The 13,414-nt window shown below is 40.4% G+C and overlaps 1 protein-coding gene across 1 annotated transcript in view; it reads left to right on the forward strand.

The window, feature by feature from the left end:
• Positions 1-5,676: 5,676 nt before the first annotated feature.
• Positions 5,677-13,414, forward strand: part of PIP4P2 (phosphatidylinositol-4,5-bisphosphate 4-phosphatase 2) — a 71,298-nt gene continuing 63,560 nt past the window's right edge. Inside the window, exon 1 of the mRNA XM_049854510.1 lies at positions 5,677-5,972. Coding sequence (XP_049710467.1) covers positions 5,867-5,972 — 106 coding nt within the window. The 5' untranslated portion in view covers positions 5,677-5,866. The remainder of the gene's footprint in view (positions 5,973-13,414) is intronic.

The raw sequence follows: 13,414 nt of genomic DNA on the forward strand, positions 1-13,414 counted from the left end.
TTGTTATAGCAAGACTGAGATCCCTGATTCCTTGCTACTGTTAGGTGAGGGTCATTCCCAGCATCTAGAGGCCATCCACACTCCTTGGGTCATAGCCCCATTCCTCCATCTTCAAAGCCAGCAATGGCAAGTGGAGCCCCTCTTTTGCTTTGAATTCCTCCTCCTTCTCCCATGAATCTGACCGTGGCTGTCTGGCCGTATGATTAGATTGAGTTCACCTGGATAATCTAGGCTACTCTCCGCATTTCAAGATCCTTACCCTTTATCACAAGTGCAAATTTGCCATGTGAGGTAACACATTTACAGGTTCTGGGAATTAGGGTGTGGACATCTTTGGGGGACCATGTGAACTATAGAAGGAGCCTACTACACAAGCAAACTAAAGAAGGAGCTTTCAGTTTGCAACACAATTTAGAGGAATTATATGAGTCCCTGGGTGGCACAAACAGTTACGCACTTGACTACTAGCTGAAAGGTAGTGGTTCAAACCCACCCAGAGGGGCCTCAGAGGACAGGGCTGACAATCTGCTTCCAAAAGGTCACAGTCTTGAAAATCCTATGGAGCAGTTCTACTCTGCACACATGGGGTCGGGGTCCCTGTGAGTTGGAATCAACTCAGTGGCAACTAATAACAATAGAGGGCCCAGGACGATTTTTCCATCTGGCAAAAGATTCTCTAAGAAATGCCCTCAGGATAAAATTCAAATCAAGAGTGTAGCTGTAACCCCTTGTTAAGACCTCTAATTCAGTGCAATGGCTAGGAGATGCCTTAGACAAATGGGGCATCTAAGAATCCGAAGAGCCTCAAATGAGGCCCAACATAGAGAGATACATGTCTCAAAAAGGATTATGATTGTGGTTTGGGAAAGGATATAAATCCAAATCAAACTCATAGGAATCCCACAAAACATTTAAAGGATTTGTATCAACTTGGATTAAAAGAGGCAGAGACTGTTCAAAATGAAAAGAGGCTTCTGGGCTCCCAACAGTCTTTGAGCAGGAGACAGGCTGAGAAAGCAACTCAGCTGCAACCAGGAAAAGAAAGGAGAACTCAGCGGACAGAGCCAAGAGCCAAGGACAGTAATAGACGAAGAAGCTGAATAGAACCAGGAGCGGAACTATGCCTGAATAAATGGGAATTTCCTGCCTCTGGGATCAAAGGAACTGACCTGGATTTCAGAATTATATGGTCCAGTGGCTGCAACAATGGGCTCAAACATAGCAACAATTGTGAGGATGGTGCAGGACCTGACAGTGTTTCATTCTGTTGTACAGAGAGTCACTATGAGTCAGAAGTGACTTGATGGCACCTAACAACAAAAACCCTGGTGGCGTAGTGGTTAAGTGCTATGGCTGCTAACCAAAAGGCTGGCAGTTTGAATCTGCCAGGCACTCCTTGGAAACTCTATGGGGGCAGTTCTACTCTGTGCTATAGGGTCGCTATGAGTCCGAGCAGTGGGTTTGTGGGTTTTTAACAACAAAAACATGCTTATGTACCTTCCAGTCCAAACCCCATCTTCTCCTTCCCCTCCCCCATCCTTATGGGAGAGTTTATTGCTATTATTCTGACCCAGTTTCATTGTTATATGTTGGGGTAAGAGCAATAAGGAGGGCTTACAATTTGTTTTTTTAGTTTACAGGCCTGTGAATCAACAGATAATGTACCTGTGGAACCAAACACATGGAGCCTTGTCTGCATCTGGACTTAATTTGGATGACATAATCCTGGACTTCGGTGATTAAATGAAATGTTGGGGTCTTGGGAATAGAAAAGTGTAGTTTGCTTGTAGGACAGACATGAATCATTGTAGGCAGAGGGAAGATTGATACATAGTTATATAATGGTTTTCGATGAATCACGACTTCATGTGTTCCATGCCCCTTTGCAATGTGACATTGCAGATGAAGAGACTTCCTTTGACCAATAGAATGTGGTGGAAGTGAATTTGTTTGAGAACCAGAGCCTAGACCTTAAGAGGCCTCATGGCTTCCACCTTGCCCTCATAGAAACTGCTTTGAGACTAACAGACATGAAGAAGCCTGTAATGAAAGACTATACCCGGCCATCCCAGCTGTTGCAACCAAGCCCAGCTCCCAGCCCACCTGCCAGCTGAACATACCTGCATGAGTAAGCCCAAGCGAGGTTGACAGAATAACCACCCAATCAACCTACAGAATCATAAGAAATAATAAATCACATTGTTTTAAGGCACTGGTCTTTGGTGTGATTTGTTACTCAGCGGTAGGTAACTGGAACACTAGCTTAAGCACAGTACATTTCCTACTCCCTCATAAATTATCTGTTTATATAGCACCTTTTATTCCAACATACACATCAGTTCATCTCATCAGTAGAAATGGCAAAGTGCCACAATCATAAAAATGCCTTTGACTGATGAATATTAGTTAACATTTACTGAGCAACCCTAAAATTCTGTATTCTCTTTAAACTAGAATGAAATGATACTCATCTAATACAAGTTTTTTTGCTTTCTGTGAAACAACATTGCTGCAAATAAAATCTCAGTATACCTACTACCTTTTTAAATATTGCAAGAAGAGTAATTGTCATTAGCTGTCACTCTCAAATGAATTTTTGAGAATCTATGTAATGGAAGAAGGCAACAACAACAAAAAAAAACCTCTTCTACTGAACATGATGTGGGCAATATAGAAACCCTAGTTATAGAGATATACTAGAAAACAAAAACACTGGGCAGTCAGATGGCAAAACTGTCATCATCAAAAAGCTGAGAATTTCTCCTAATTTTCTTGTGAAATAATTTGTTCTAGTAAGCTTCTGGGACTGTGGAGAATTTATTTTTTCACTCATTCCTCTCTCTGGCAAATATTGAGTGCCTATTTTACTACATGCCAGGAACTGTGCTAGATACCGGAGATATAATAGTGAATGAGATATATATGGCTTCTGACCTCACAAAATCAGTTGGGAGTGGAGGGTGGGTAATGGGAAGTAAACAAAAGAATGTGCTAAGTGATACGATAACCTGTTGCCATCATGCTGATTCTGACTCATAGTGACCATATAGGACAGAGTAGAACTGCCCCACAGTGTTTTCAATGTTGTAAATGTTTACAGAAGAGAAGCAGATTGCTACTACATCCTTCTGAGGAGCACCTGGTGGGTTCCAACTGCTGTCCTTTTAGTTAGCAGCAGTGTGCTTAACCACTGCACCACCAGGGCTCCTCCAAGTGACATGATAGGACACTATAAATAAAAAAAAAAAAACATAGTAACAGGATTTTAGTGACTCTTATTAAAAAGTTTTCTTTAACTTGATAGCACCCAGACTGCTATTGTAACAAGGCTGTTTGTTTTGTAAATGTCAGGCACTTTGGCAGGGAGGGCTACATCTTGACCCCTCCCCTTCCAGGTTCCTCCAAAAAACCAAACCAAACTCATTGCCATCAAGTAGATTCTGACTCTTAGTGATCCTATAGGACAGAGTAGAACTGCCCCATAGGGTTTCCAAGGAGCGGCTGGTGGTTTTGAACTGCTGACCTTGTGGTTTGCACCTGAACGCTTAATCACTGCACCAATAAATGTCCTTGGATTATATTACATGGGGATCCTTATATTGTATCCTGATTTTACTGACCCACAAAAGCTGCCACAAAATAGAAAATACCATTCTTTTATTTCCCCTTAGGATTTCTAGCTGATGCCTAAGTGGATTTTCTGGAAGAAAGAGTACAGTGTGTCTTCAGAGAGCAAAACCAAGACCATTCTTAATGTAATGTGAAAAGTAGTTTCAAATGTCTAAAGTCTGCTTTTCCTCATGCTCCTTTAAAACTACATCTAGGACTACCAGCTTCATCTTTGGTTTCTTTTCTGACTGTGTGATCTTTTAGGCATCTTGAGGACAGGGACCATGCCCTATTCATCATCTCTGTAGACCCAGTAAATGCAATAAATGTTTGTTGAATGACTCAAAGACTCATTGCAGGAAAATTATCATTGGAGACCGTTACTATTTTCCTGTAATATTATTATCTGGGCATGTTCAAAACTTTGATTTGTTTTTGTATTTTATGCAAATCACTCCCTAGGATAATATGGCAATCAAAAAATAAAAATATACACAGAAAGCAAGAAATGTACTTATATTTGTTTACTCATTTACATGTAAAAGTTTATTTTAAAATATTAATTATCTCAAGAAACTTGTTTTTAATTGTCCTACGTTATTTTTAAACTTCATTACTGTACAGGCAGTCTCCGGATTAGGAATGGGTTCTGTTCCTAATCTGTCATTAAAAGTCAAATTGTGGTAAGTTGGAATAGTTAGTTATGGTTGATATCTAACTGTCAGTTAGTCAAATGTTTGTTTTAGTATATAGTATTTTTTTTTTATTTTTTATTTATATAGTGCATCTTTCTATGCATAAAAAAAATTAAAGAAACACTTCCAGATACTCAAATATCTTTATCTAAGGTCAGTGGTGGTAGCTGGGCACCATGTAGTTCTTCTGGGCTCAGGCTGGTAGAGGCTCTGATTCATGTGGTTCTTTAGTCCTTTGGGCTAATATTTTCCTTGTGTCTTTGGCTTTCTTCATTCTCATTTGCTCCAGCTGGGATGGGACCAATAGGTGGCTGCTCACGAGCTTTTAAGGCCCCAGGCACTACTCATCAAAGTAGGATGTAGAACATTTTCTTTATGAATTATTGATCTAGAAGTCCCATGACAGTACAGTTCCCAGCCCCAGCAACTCAGTCCCTCATGGTATTTGGGTATGTCTAGAAGCTTCTATGACTTTGCCTTGGTCAAGTTGTGCTGACTTCCCATATATTGTGTGTTGTCTTTCTCAGCACCAAAATTGACACTTGTCTATTATCTAATTAGTGATTTCCCCCTCCCCAACCCTCCCCACTAATAATAATGCTTGATGTGAGGCACCCATTTGTTTTTAGGAACCATTGTATGTACCACAAAATTTTAATATACTAGGCTTTGCGGGGGGTGGGGGGGATGTTGGTTAGTTGTAGTGAGTTGTATGAAAGTCGGACATTCGTAACCTGGGGCTGCCTGTGTGTGTAAGATAGCAACCTATTTCGTAAAATGAGACTTAAAGAAGCCAACGCACTATGTACGGCTTTAATTAGGTACTTATTACTAGAGTGCCAAACAGGTATTAAAAAATGCAGTAAGAGAAAGCAGGGTATGCCAACACATTCAAAAATGTATACTTCCTCTTAGACTGGAGATGTTGAAAAGCTTTTGCATGACAAAAGATGAACCTCTCAAAAAAGAATTGACAACCCTAGGAATAAACTTTTTTCATATAATTGCTGCAAAGTTTGATAGCAAAGAGTCCCTCTTCCTCCCCAGAGGGACTAAACTTGATATCTGTGTTTGCTCTAGTTTTCCTGTAATCAAGTCACAGCCCGTTTTCAGGTTGCCCTTTCCCCTCCTTTTCCTTACTTAAGAAAATGCAAAATACAAAGAAAAGAAGAGTTGTATAGCCCCCTCTCCATCTACTCCGCCCCTTTTTTGGTTACTTCGCACCTTCCTTTTCCCACATTTCCCAGTCCGTCCTAATGTGTTCCTTTTTTCTCTGTGGGGCTTGGCTCCTGCTCCTCCCTTTCTTCCCCTCCTCCTCTCCCAGTCCCTTTCTTTCTTCTCTCCACCTCCTCTAGTCATGCTTCCCGGCGCGCTTCCCCTCCCCCGCCTCCTGTTCCCGCATCTTCCCATCCCCCAGCCTTCTGCCTTGTGACACATCCTGGGCCCTCTTGGAGGCGGCAGCAGCGGCAGCGGCAGCAGCGGCAGTATTAGCATTAGACGCCACCTCCACCAAAGCCGCAACCCCGGCTCAGCCTCCCTCTGGCCTCGCTGCTGCTGCAGTCATGGCTGCTGATGGGGTGGACGAACGCTCGCCCCTGCTGTCAGCATCTCACTCGGGCAATGTCACTCCCACGGCCCCACCGTACTTACAAGAAAGCAGCCCCAGAGGTAAGGCCAGCCTAGACCTTTCTACTTTTGCAAGGAAAAGCCTAGAATCTAAAAGACCAGGGATGCTCAAGCTCAGAGGCGAAGGCGAGAATCTCACTTGGACTGGGGGAGAGGGAATGCCGACTGCCTTCTGAAGGAGAACCTTCCTGCCTAATAGCTTCTCCGCAGGGCTTCTCTCTGTGCGTGCGTGTGTGTGTGTGTGTGTGTGTGTTGTGTGTGTATTGTATGGTGTGTGTGTTTCATTACTTCTTGACCAGGGGTAAAGGATGTGCCATGAATTTCACGAGCTGGGCTTTGCTCCTCTTTTTAGAGCAACCCGTAAGTGCAGCTGGGAGGTGGTGCAAATCTTTCACAATCATTCACAAATCCTTTCGGGTTCCTGAGAAACTGGGAATATTGCTCACCTTGGTATCTGTCCTTGAAAGGGCTTCAGCTTGTAGAATATGCATCCCCTAACGTTCATCCACCAGGGCTCTGTTCAGTCAGGGAAGTACTTTATTTACCACAATGAATTTAGTTGAACAACATTCCTATTGTGTGTGAAAATCTCACCCTTCCTTATTGCTCCTATTTGTAGGGAGTATGTGTTGGCTTTTAGTTGTGAATGGGGAGGAAGAATCTAACTTTTGATAGAAAGAAAAATGGGATATTTTTGATGCGTATCTGGGTGAGGTTGAAATGAACTTCTAAAAAGTAATCCAAAATAATACAGCATACGTTTCTATTTATTGTTCTTCTCAAGATAGAATTAAAAAGGATTTGATGGCATTGGGGTCTAGAGAAAGAAAAGGTAATCTATTTAACAAACTGTTCAACCTATTCAAAGATCTATCTTTGTTCTAAGCCTTTCAGCTGATTCCTATAGTAGAAATAAAGAGGGGTCAGGGAGTTACAGAAAATGGAGGACAAGACTTTAAGAAACCACTTAGGGTAGTGAAAAACCAAAATCCAAACCCGTTGCCATTGAGTCGATTCTGACTCATAGCAACCCTATAGGACAGAACAGAATTGCCCCGCAGGGTTTTCAGGGAGTGGCTGGTGGGTTCCAACTGCGGACCTTTGGTTAGTAGCGAAACACTTAACCATTGCACCACCAGGGCCCCAGGTAGGGTTGTGAAAAGGTTGGCCACATATGGCCCTTGGAAATTTAGCTTTAAGAACATCTCTCTCCTTTTTAGCTGGTTGTGAAGAAAGTTTAAAAACCCAAGGAGACAAAAAGTTAATGCTTTTAAAAATACGAGCAGGTCATGTTTCTTGTAACAAAACTTCTTCTGAGTTCAAGCCTGGAATTGGAGCAGCTGTAGAGCAGGTTCAACTTGTCTAGCATTTAAAATTCCCATTCAACACATTATAACTTGAAAAGCAGCAACCTAAATCTTTATCCATACTTAAAAGAAGCAGGACAAAGAAAAAAGAAAAGTTTACCTGGGAATAATTCGGTGTGATGGATGAGTATGAAATAAAGCGCAAAATGGAACCGAGACTCAACTCACAGAAAACCCAGAAGTCATGTTGGTTGGTCAACATTAAACTTCTGTTAGAGGACTCCAAATGGAGGAATTTCCTTTAATGGAAAATTTGATATTAATAATAATAATAATAATACTGGGATTTTACTGTTATTTAAGTTATATTGTCTAGAATAGGTTTAAATATTCATCAGTGAATGTTTCAACTTCATCAAGTCACTCTTTTAAGACAAAATATTTCACAATTTATTAAGAGAGAGAGTTTGGATATAAGTCACTGTCCTATAGACTATCCTTTGTCTTTGATTCTTTTTGTTGCTGTTGTTGTATTTTTAGCTACCTAGTAGCTAAATTATTCCAAAAAATGATCATAGTCATTGACCTGATTGTATCATTTACCATACATTGATTGAAGCTGATAAAATTCCTCAAACTATACAATAAGGTACAAGTTCCAGTTTGGCAGTGGAGGAAAATTAGTTTCATTCTAGAAAATTTTTAGCAACCATAGAAATTTAATGATTTAGCAAAAAGGCCATTCTGCCTTAAGGTAAAATAGAATTTTTCTAACGTGTGAGATTAGATCATCAGGGAGGTGATTTTCCTATGGTGTAGTACCTATGAGGCAAGACCTATAAATGAGGGTTATAAATCCTAGACAAGTATTTTGCATTTGGGCAGAATATCTTTTCATAATAAATAACAAATAAGCATCTTCATAAAGTTTATTTTTTAATACTGTTTCATATTGATTGAATCAAAATAGTCTTAGTTCATATCGAAGGTTTAACTTTAGAAGACTGGTGCTGTTCATTCATTTAGTAATTTATTGGACACCACAATGTGCCAGGCGCTGCTCTAGATGAACAAAAAAAAAAATTAAAGATTGACCAGACCCAGGCCCTGGTGGAGCAGATGTTGTAGTGGGGGTGGGGACGGGGGAGGGGGGAGGGAGAAGAAGTAAATATATAAAAAATATATATATATATGACTTAGTTATTTCAGGTAGTAAGAGAAATTCTGTCACTACAGCAGATGTTTTTAGTAGTTGAAAGCAATTAGAGCTGAATGTTGAGATTCAAAAGAACAGAAATAGAATGTACTTTTTGATAATGAACTTTGGTTTATGATACCATTTATAATTACCCAGAATTTTTTTTTTTTTTTTTAAGGAAGAGCCGTAACTAGGGAATATTTTCTCCATTCCAACCCTTTGCTCTTTGTGTCACCATCTAAGAACAGCAACGTGAGCACCCATCCCAAAATACAACATTCCATGTCAGGTTGAAAGTTAGTGGAATGTTTTTTCTAGATAGGTTATTAATAATTTAGTGGGAAGCAGTATTATTAGCAATAGTTGTTGGTAGCTGCCATCGAGTTAGCCCCCCAACTCATGTGACCCCCAGGCACAACATTGTGATCCACAGGGTTTTCATTGGCTCCAGGCCCTTCTTCTCAGTCTTAGTGTGGAAGCTCTGTTGGAACCTGTTCAGTGTCACTGCCGCACTCAAGCCTCCAGTGACAGACGGGCTGGGGCTGCACCTGCAGTGCATTGACTGGGAACGAAACTTGGGTTTCGCGAAGAAGAGGACTCTGCCGTTGAACTACCGCTGCCTCCCTAGCTGTATTTAGCATCTGGTTTGAGCACGAGGGGGGTCATGCGGTGTCTGTGTGACAGTCCGCCTGGGTTTTTAAGTGGAATGCTTCTGGTAGTCGCTACTGTCAGTACTGGACTGCAGTTACAATGCTCCGTTTGGTACACTTGTCAGCTTCTGCCAAGGCTTAGAAATTGAAATCGAGGACAGTTCTAGGCTCATTTCAAAGGAGATTGGAAAAAAATACCACAACACTCACATAATTTGGATGTATTTAATTAATTGATTTATACATTTGCTGGTTTTATAGGTAGAATCTAGCAAAAAAAAATGACCTTTATGAGATTTTATCTGTGAAAAATGGTTTATACTTTGGATCCTTTAATTGTCGGTATTAAATATAGCAATGTATTTTGAGATTATATACTTCACTATATTTCATAAAGGGAAAAAAGTCATTTGTTGTAAGGTGGCAGATAATTTCATTTACTTGGTAGGAGGGTACAAACAGACACGACTCTTATTCTAGTCTGTTGGAGAAACTAGAGATATAAATCAAATAATCACACAAAAAAATGCAAAATGCAGTGGGGATGAGGACAGTGCTGGAAATGTATCCAATGACATGAGAATATGTAGTGGGAAGACTTAATGCGGTTCGGGAAGTCAGAGAAGCTTTCCTGAAGGAACGAGGCTTGACTGAGGTCTGAAAGTTGAACAGGCATTAACATGACAAAGGCTGGGGTGGGGGCAGGGGGATTGCTAGAACATTCTAGGCAAAGAAAACTGTATTTTCTTTAGCAGGATAGAGCATGACAGGTACAAGGAACAGAAAGAAGGGCAATGTGGCTAAAGTGGAAACAGCAATAGGGAAAGTGCTGGAAAATGGGATTGAAGAGGTAGTATGGTTGATAGTCTCCAAATATCATCCCCCTCCACCAGCAATGCTTCCTGATATTCGAGTCCTTAGGTACCTCCCCCCAACTTGAATCTAGGCTGACCTTTGTCTCTCTTTTGACCTATAGAATAAAGTAGAAGAGATGCAGAATGACTTTTGAGGCTAGGTCAGAAGAGATCTTACAGCTTCTGCCCTGGTCTCTTGTAAAGTGCACTCTGGAGAACATCACTTGCCATGTAAGAATCTGCATATCTGAGACTGCCATGCTTTTGAGGAATCCCCAACTATCCACGAGGAGAGACTACATGGAAAGAGAGTTATTCAGAGATAGGAGTGAAAAGCCATCTTGAATGCCCAGCCCAGTTGAACCTTCAGATCATTCAGGCCCTCACCAACTTCTTATTGCAACTGCATAAGAGTCTCTGTGTCAAAACCACCCAGCTGAAGCTGGTTAATCCACAGACTCGTGAGACCAAAAAAACCAAACCCAGTGCCGTCGAGTCGATCCCGACTCATAGTGACCCTATAGGACAGGGTAGAACTGCCCTATAGAGTTTCCAAGGAGCGCCTGGAGGATTCGAACTGCCAACCTTTTGGTTAACAGCTGTAGCACTTAACCACTATGCCACCAGGGTTTCCAGACTCATGAGAGATAATATTAAATTGTTGTTCTAAGCTACTAAGTTTTTGATGATTTGACCCAAATGAACAGAACAATAGATTTGACTCAGGTAGTTGTTGGTCACTGTCTTGGTTATCTAGTGCTGCTATAACAGAAATACCACGAGTGGATGGCTTTAACAAAGAGAAATTTATTTTCTTCATACTAAAGTAGGCTAAAAGCCCAAATTCAGGGTGTCACCTCCAGAGGAAGGCTTTCTCTCGCTGTTGACCTTCTCATCAGTCTTCCCCTGGATTAAGAGCTTCTCCCGCAGGGACCCCAGGTCCAAAGGATGCACCCTGCTCCTGGCACTGCATTCTTGGTGGTATGAGGTCCCCCGTCTCTCTGCTCTCTTCTCTCTTTTATATCTCAAGAGATTGCCTCAAGGCACAATCCAATCTTGTAGATTGAGTCCTGCCTCACTAACACAACTGCCACTCATCCTCCCTCATTAACATCATAGAGCCAGGATTTACAACATAGGAAAATCACACAGTAACGTGAATCATGACCCAACCAAATTGATACACACATTTTTTGGGGGGACATAACTCAATCCATGACAGTCACATTAAGGAATTTTGCCTTAAGCAAAGGTATGACCTTATTAGATCTGTGTTACAAAAAAAAATATATATATATATATATCACTCTATTTATAGATTAGATAATGATTTAGAGGGGAGACTAGAGTAGGTGAGGATAGATGATTTGAGTAGCTACTGTAATAATTCAGATAAATCTGGTGAACTGTGATGGTAGCTTGGACTCAGGTGGTAGTGGAGATAGAAGGAAATGAGATGATGTTAAGGAGGTAAATTTAACAGGGCATGGACATGGGAGTGAGAAGGAGGTGATGAGGATATCTTTAGAATTCTAGCTTGCACAACTAAATGGTGTGATTGCCTACAATGAGATACAAAACAGCAGAAGATGAGATCATTAGCTTAGTTTTAGACATGATATATTTAAGATGCTTTTCAGATATCAGAGATGTTAGTACACAAGTTGATCTACAGTGGTGGTATTGTTAGTTACATCGAGATGATTCCGACTCATGGTGACTCCATGTGTTACAGAGTGGAGCTACTCCACTGGGTTTTCAAGGCTGTGACCTTTCAGAAGCATATCGCCAGGCCTCACTTCTGAGGCATCTCTGGGTTGGTTTGAGCTGCCAACATTTTGGTTAGTGATTCAGCCCTTAACCATTTGTGCCACCCAGGGACTCCGTCTATAGATATCAGGCTAAGAAATGAGGCCTGCGCTGAAAATATAAAATTGTGAATTTTTTGCATACAGATGGTAGCTAAATACGTGAGTGTGGATTCAGATCTTCCCAATGCCCCACCGATGTACCATGGGATGTGCCAAGAATGGAATACATGTGTGCTAAGATACTGATTCAATGGCACACAGCAACAACAACAACCAGATATTGACTGCCTTCAGCCCTTGGGGCAGCTGAAGCCCCTAAGCCAGTAGCCTCCAACACTGAGGAGTCATACAAATATTGTCATTTTCCTTGTGTACCACAATGTGAGCAAGTTTGAGTTGCTTCATATGAGATCACCTAGACAGGTAGAATAAAGTAAGAAGAGAAGGGAGCTTAGGACAAAGCTTTGAGATATTCCCACATCTAATGAAGAATTAGAGGAAGACGAACCTACAAAAAGACTGATAAGTAGTTGCCAGCAAAGTAGAAGGAAAACTAGGAAAGTAAAATATCACAGAATCAAGGGGAAGAAAATACTTAAAAAAATAGGGAGTGGTCAAACATGTAAAAAGCTATAAGAAAGAGCAAATAAGATAAAGACTTATAAATGTCTATTGAACTTAGTATCATGGAGGTCACTGGTGACATTAGTGACAGTTGTTTATATATGCTTATATTGAGGTTCTTTTTAAAGAATTGAAGAATTGTTCATTTCCATCAAATGCACTATTTTAATGTACTTTTATTTTAATTGCAAAATTACCTTGAAGCAACTCAACTGTAGTAAGATATTAATATTCCTTTGTTCTGAAACACTTTCAGGTTTTAGAAAGCATTACCATTTCGTTTTCACCTTTGTTTCACTTTTTAAAAACGTGTAAATTTGAAATTGCTTGAGGAAATATTTCCAATGACTAGAAAAATAAATTAAAACAATAACAGAATAAATCAACTACTGTTTGGTAAATAATATGTACTCTTCTTACTTAGAAATCTTTCAGTAAATAAGGTATGTATATACTTTTTATAAAAATGTATAACACAACTACCACCACCAACGGCTCTGATAGGGATCACAATAGAGGGTCCCAGACAGAGCTGGGGAAAAATGTACAGCAAAGTTCTAACTCACAAAAAAAGACCAGACTTACAGGTCTGACAGAGACTAGAGAAACCCCAAGAGTAAGACCTCCAGACACCCTCTTTAGCTCAGTAATGAAGTCACTTCTGAGGTTCACCCTTCAGCCAAAGATATGACAGGCCCATAAAACAAAATGAGACTAAAGGGGCTCACCAGCCCGGGGGCAAGGACTAGAACGCAGGAGAAGACAGGAAAGCTGGTAATAGGGAACCCAAGGTCAGGAAGGGGAGAATGTTGACATGTCATGGAGTGGGTAACCAGTGTCAGAAAACAATGTGTACTGTTTAATGGCAAGCTAGTTTGTTCTGTAAACTTTAATCTAAAGTACAATTAAATATATATATATATATATATATATATAAAACACAACATTTGCTAATTCAACATTATTTTATGTGTACAATTTAGTGATGTCAATTATATTAACCATATTGTAAAAAAAAAAAAAAAATTTTTTTTTTTTAC

The sequence above is a fragment of the Elephas maximus genome, chromosome 15 (assembly GCF_024166365.1).
Source record: "Elephas maximus indicus isolate mEleMax1 chromosome 15, mEleMax1 primary haplotype, whole genome shotgun sequence".
NCBI lineage: Eukaryota > Metazoa > Chordata > Mammalia > Proboscidea > Elephantidae > Elephas > Elephas maximus.